The sequence below is a fragment of the Nannospalax galili genome, unplaced genomic scaffold, assembly GCF_000622305.1.
Source record: "Nannospalax galili isolate Female #2095 unplaced genomic scaffold, S.galili_v1.0 scaffold1046, whole genome shotgun sequence".
In the NCBI taxonomy this organism is placed as follows: Eukaryota; Metazoa; Chordata; class Mammalia; order Rodentia; family Spalacidae; genus Nannospalax; species Nannospalax galili.
This window is the reverse complement of record NW_008354526.1, coordinates 293,796-300,729: the sequence shown is the minus strand read 5'-3', so window position 1 is coordinate 300,729 and position 6,934 is coordinate 293,796. Positions and strand designations below refer to the sequence as shown.

At 38.9% G+C, this 6,934-nt stretch overlaps 1 protein-coding gene across 3 annotated transcripts in view; it reads right to left on the bottom strand.

Moving 5' to 3' along the window:
- Ryk (receptor like tyrosine kinase) overlaps positions 1 to 6,934 on the bottom strand; it is a 98,215-nt gene that overhangs the window by 36,449 nt on the left and 54,832 nt on the right. For all 3 annotated transcript variants that reach the window (XM_008851724.3, XM_008851723.2, XM_017802841.2), the window contains exon 7: positions 611 to 711. In XM_008851724.3, coding sequence (XP_008849946.1) covers positions 611 to 711 — 101 coding nt within the window. The remainder of the gene's footprint in view (positions 1 to 610; positions 712 to 6,934) is intronic.

Here is a 6,934-nt window from a genome sequence, read left to right as displayed (position 1 = left end):
GACGATAATAATAAATAATAAATAAATAAATAAATTTCCATGTATTCAACACTCCAATGGTAGCTAGATTTGTATTAAGAGTAGAAAACGGTATAAAAGACTGGGGGACAGTTTAGCAACAGAGAGTATGGTCAGCATGCTGGAGACCTTGGGGGTTCAATCCCTTGTATCAAATAAGTAAAACCAATGTGAAATCTTTGTATGGTCCATGAGAACATTAAACAATTCATTAAATCCAAAGTCTCTCTATTTATGTTGCTCAGTAACCTATTCCATTAAAAAAAAAAAAAATTCTTCAGTCTAGATTTGCATAGAATTGATTTGTTTGTGCTTTTAATATAATTAACTATGGAAATGTCCCCAAAATAAAACCAGTTCTAACAATTAAACTTATATTTTACTTTAAATATTCCAATTTTAAAATGTTTCATTCAATGCTCTGGAAAGAAAAAACTGAAGATCAGACCAAATTTTATACAAGTTAGATGCTCAGTCCCTATGCACACAACATTGTACATTTGTTCCACAAGCACACTAACCACATTAGGGCCACTGACAGCGAGCCCATACAAAACTTTAGAAACAACTTTAGGATTAAATTGACTCTTACTGGTGATAGGAGTTGCATTGTTGGGTGTGTCGGCTCTCAGATACTGAGTCGTCTGGGTGGACGGCTGAGACAGCCCTTGGGAACTACTGCTGGCACTGATGCTGCAAATTATTTTTAAGAGAGAAACATTTGACAAGTGAATCTCAATGAGAAGTTTCTTTACTGTACATGCAAAATGTATGCAGCCCTATGACCTGCCTAAAATTCTGATAGAGATCACAATATACCATGCATCCCTATCAGGATGCCATAATGAAATCTTAATCTCATGAATGACAAAATTTTAACTATAAATGTATTATTTTACATGCATCTCCATCACAAGATAGAGCTCTATTTTGTCATTCATTTCTATCTCCAAAAATCACCAAGCACATCATTTTAACAAAATTACTCAGAAATGCTCAGAGATCATTTCCTGAACCACACATAGGATACATCAGAGAACCAAGGCTCACCTCTCAGGAAAAGAGCCCATGCCATTCGGTTAAATTGTTTTTCAGAAAAGGAGCAGAAAGACAAGCCCCTTCACGTAACAGCTTCAAATCAAACAGACTTCAGATGAAGGGCCCACAAACAAACCAACGGGCCATGCTCAGAGCTTGGGAAGAAGCACCGTATCTGCTTCAGGTTTGGCGTCTCATATGCGTTTGCCTCTTCTCCCCTATTCCACTTTTTCAGAATTCACAATTCTCAGAAATCTCTAGTTCTTGAAACATACTATATTACACTTTCCACACAAGAGGAGACTCTGAAGCTGGTAGGCTCAAATAACTGTTAATCCCGTGTTTGAGATTACTATAAGTCAATGGTTCCCAACTGCAGCCTTCCACTTTTTAGTGGTTATAGGTCACATTCCAGTCTTACTGCCTTAGCCTTCCACTGTAGCAGTTTCAGAAGTAAAGCAAGAAACTTAGCATGAAGAGTAAAACCAGATGCAAGTTAGGACTTCCATGCCTCTCCTAACTATGGAATCAGTAGAGCCCAATCAAAGGCTCCAACTTTCCTAATCTTTCAGCTGGCTGTCCTTCATACCGTATCTCTGCATTTTCAGAAACTTCTGATTAAAGCAAAATCAATTATTAATGATAAAAGGCTGCTATTTAATCCGGAACACATATATAAATTTGTACTTTATCCATTTCAAGAGCCCAAATATACATGTGGAAAATGTAAATACATAAAACATCTAAGTAATGAGTATTGTAAGCCCCATATGTAGCCTTTTTACCACTAATAATACAATTTATTATATGTACTTATATGTATAATATGCTATTGTAACTAAAGCACCTGTAATATGTCATAGTAAATGTATACAAATGTCCTGCAATAAACATTTGGAGAGCATTTATATATAGACAAATCATTGTGCTCAATATAACACCCATATGAAAAATGCCTGTCTAATGAATGCCCTCAGCATGCCTTCCCTTGAGAAGCTTATCGTTTCAGATTATTTTTTCTTGCTGTGGGCCTGCAGTCAGCTCTGTTTCCTAGCACCTTTGCTGAAAGTACATTGCAATTCAAAGATTTAACAAAGATTCATCAGGCCATTGTGTGGTCAGAGTTCTGGAAGAATTTTAAGTTATTCAAGTAGTGATCTATGTGAGTTTACTTGGTAGTAAATAAATGGAGAACATAAACCTTAAAATCCTAACTGCCAGCACCAGCAATACTAGCTGCATGACTCAGGGGAACCAGTTTATTCAGTCCTTCTGGAGCCTCAAACTCCCATGGATAGAAGGAGCATAATACTACCCCAACAAGACTGCTTAGAGGGTTAGATAGAAGATGTGTAGGTAAAGCACTGAGGACACTGCTCTTGGCCCTCAGACACTTACAAATTAGTATTAATTTATTTTATTATTATCATTAGGTATCCCCAATCCTTAGAAAGATAAGGAACTATGGGGATGTGTTTTTGCAGGTGTACCTACTACTCAAGGATCACAGTAGAAGTCAAAGCTGTTAGTTCAATGTTCAGTAATGGGGAGGGAGGAGAAGCATTCCCACCTCAAAGCAAAAGAAATGAACTTCCCCATGATTGAAGAAAGAAAAACATAACTCACAGGAGTTTTATGGTGCTCAGTTATGATACATATGAAAGAAAGTACAACGAATATTCCCTGGGACCAGCATCACCTATGGCTGAGAAACGCAGACCCTGTTCCTCCCCAGCAATTGAACAGTAGGCAGCACTCTGTGTCACCTAAGAATTTTTTAGACTGAGCACAGGCAACTGTGTGGGTATGTATGTCACATTTTCATTTGCTTAATAGGTATTAGGTGGGAAATGAGCAAAATACTATGTTAAGTGGACAGAACATATTTTCTTTGGAAGCCAAGGCTTAATATATGAGAGAGGCAAGGGACAGGTGGAAACCTTCCCAATGCTCATTAAAGCCCTTACCTTCGTGGCTACGTCACAGGAGGAGGAAAGGGAGATTAAAAATCTACATTTGCTAACAAATGTAGTTTGTTAGTTTAGATAAATTAGTTTATATAAATTTGATTTTCATAAGAAAGTAAGGTTGTTTGGGGAGACATTAACCCTGCTTTAGGATAATAAGTGAAGACTTTAGGCAAAGATCTTCCAAATACTGAAATTCATACCCTTCTATTTTTTTATGTGATTCATTCGTTTATTCAATCATTCAACAAAGATTTTTCAAGTATCCATCGCATGACAGGTACTGTGCTGACTGCTAAGGGCACATCAGTGGACACAGTAGAGATCCCCACCTTATGCTCTAGCTGGGACTTCTTGCTCAATGTCTGTCTTACCATAGCAGACCATAAGCTCTATGAGGGCAGGAAAAGCACTTGTTCATTCCCTCTACCCTCTCCAACACACCAGTGCCTAGCGCAATAAGCCCAAATGGGTCCAACTAAACCCCTGTGAGGGCTCAAAAACCAGTGTCAACAATCAGTGAAAGTGAAACCACACTTTGATGGACTAGGAAGACACAAACAAGACAGAAGGACTTCATACATATTAGAGAGAAAGAACTATTTGATACAGCAAAATGGTTTTCTTTTTTCGTTTTCTTTTGTTTTACTTTTGGCTTCTATTCATGCTTCATTCAAAGGAGTTACTAAGCATATTACTATGTATGGAAGTCTGTTACAACATAAAGTACAGAAGCAAATACAGAAATAAAAGACTTTGTCACTAGTATAGTAAAGGTAGTGGGGTGGTGGAGAAAATAGAAACTAGAAAAGAAGAAGAAAAATACTGCCAAATAATATGTTCAAGCATCTCACAGGAAAAACAATTAACTTGTTCCCAGTCACAAACTAACAGGGAAGACCACAGAGCAAGTGGGCTGCAGACCAAGCTCTCCCTGTGGGAGAACTTTAGGGTAAATTTGACAGATGCTCTCCACCTCTTCAGGACAGGCTTACCTGGTACAACACAGAGACTACAGAGCAATCTGCTGTGCTGGGAGGGGAAAAGCCACATTCACTGGCTCCATGTACCTCTAGTGTGAGGATATCCGAGGTAGCTTTGGTCTCTGCCTCCTGGGTCCTTGCAATAGAAGAGCTCTCTACTACCCTAAAGGAGTTCCATTAAACCTCACAAGAGAGACCTCCTCCATCAGGGTAGCTGCTGGGAACTCAGCAGACGACCAGAGTGTGCTGGGTTCTGGCCTCCCTCTGGCCTCCAAATACCAGAGGGCCTGAGAAGTCAGGGGACAGCCTGACAGCCCCCATCCTGCTTCCACATGGTAGTGAGCTTCCCCTAATTGCACCATACCATCCCCCCTACCTGGGATTTGGTGAGGCCCCTCCCAAGGCGCCAGGGCAGACCTGCCTTTGGTAGGCTAAGGCTGGGAACTCAGCAGACCAATAGAGAGTGCTGAGTTCTGGCTCCCTTCTGGCCTCCCTCTGGCATAGGTTGACAACACACAGGACTGTCTGAGAGATCCTGGATACTGCCACCACATGGTGAAGGAAGCCTGAGTGTACCTGACTGGAATAGCTGATCTGAAGCCATGAGTTCCCTCCAAAATAAACCTGAGAGAACCTGAACCCTGTACCAACCAGCTTTACATAACCAATAAAGAAAGGATAATACAAACAGAAGCATACTTCAACTTAATTCTCATATCAGAATCATAAACAATAAAAGAAATTCACATACCAAAATCACAACGAAAGCATAAAATGGAAAGCCAAAACACTATGTCCCCACAAAACCCCAACAATCCTGTAGAAGAGTTCTACAAGGAGAACCCCCTAGAGATAACCCAGGACACTGAATTTAAAAGAACAATCATAAACATGATCAAGGAATTCAACAGTTAAAGAACACACGAACAAACAAATCAAAGCACTAAAAGAAGATAGGGATAAACTTCTATGAATTCACACAAAAAAAACACTGCAGAAAACCCAGGCAGAAATGAAGAAGGAAGTGCAAAACTCAATAAGCCAGCTTGAAACAACAGGGGAAAGCCTCACCTCTAGAATGAATGAAATGGAAAAGAGTATTACTGGAGGATAAAATTGAAGAACTGGACCACTCAAGCACAGTGTATGGAATATTTAAAAAAACACAGGAATGGAATATGCAAGAGATGTGGGACACCATGAAAAGACCAAATCTACGGATCATAGGAATAAAGGAGAAGAATTTCAGGAAAATGGTGTTGACCAGATCTCAAACAAGATTGTAGAAGAGAATTTCCCAACATTAAGGAACGACATTCCCAGAACACCAAATAGGATCAGAAAAGAAACTCCCCACGACATATCAGTAAAAACACTAAATGTACAGAACAGAGAGAGGATACTGAAAGCAGCAAAAGAAAAACAAGTCACATACAAAGGAAAACCCATCAGAATCACAGCTGACTTAGCAATGCAAACTATGAAAGCCAGAAGAGCCTGAACCAAGGTATTTCCAGTTCTACATGACAACAGATGCCAGCCCAGAATACTTTACCAAGCAAAAATGTCTATTATATTTGAAGGGTAAAGAAAAATCTTCCATGACACGAAAAGCCTGGAAGAATACATGTCCACAAAACCAGCCCTTCAAAGAGTACTTGAAGCAATACAGTGAACAGAGACAGAAACAACTATACCCCAGAGGCAACAGAAGAAAATAAATAAAGGTATAATTGAGGAAACACAAAATTAGACAGAGAACACAAACAGCAATCTAAATGATGGCAACCAATACACACCTTTCAATAATAACCTTAAGTATCAATGGACTGAACTCCCAAGTCAAAAAACATCGGCTAAGTGAATGGATTAAGAAACAAAATCCATCTCTTTGCTGTCTGCAAGAAACCCATCTCACCTTCAAGGACAGGCACTACCTTAAGGTAAAAGGATGGAAAAGAATATTCCAAGCAAATGGCATTAAGAAACAAGCAGGGGTTGCAATTCTAATATCGCACAAAAGAGACTTCAAAGTAAAACTAATCAAAAGAGAAAAGGAGGGTCACTTCATTCTGATCAAAGGAACAGTTAGCCAAGAAGGTATTACAATCCTTAACATATACACCAAATTCTGGTGCACCCAAAATCATAAAATCAACACTACAGGACTTTAAGACACAGATTAACCCCAACTCAGTAATAGTAGGGGTTAGACAGGTCAACTGGACAAAGAATAAACGGAGAGACATCTGAATTAAATGATACCATACATCAAATGGACCTAACAGACATCTTTCCATTATTCCACCCAAACACCAAAGAATACACTTTCTACTCAGCACCTCATGGAACTTTTTCAAAGATTGACCACATACTGGGCCACAAAACAAACCTCAAAAAATACAAAAATACTGAAATAATTGCATGCATTCGATCAGACCACAAAGCAATAAAGCTCAAAACCAACACTGGACAAAACTCTAGTCACTACACGAACTCATGGCTATTGAACAACACACTCCTAAACAATGAGTAGGTTAAAGGAGAAATTAAGAAAGAAATAAAAAGAATTCCTGGAATTCAACGAAAAGGACAATACAACACAACACAACCTCTGGGATACATTAAAAGCAGTCCTGCGATGGAAGTCTATAGCTCTAAGTGCCTACATTAAAAAATTGGAAAGAGTCCAAATAAATGACCTAACACTGCATCTCAAGGCACTGGAAAGGCAAGAACAAATGAAATCCAAACCCAGCAGAAGAGAAGAAATAACAAAAATCATACCAGAAAGTAATGAAATAGAAACAAAGAAAACAATACAAAGAATCAATGAATCTAAGAGCTTGTTCTTTGAAAAGCTAAACAAGATAGGCAGACCCCTAGCCCAGTTAACCAAAAGAAAGAAAGAGCAAATCCAAAACAATA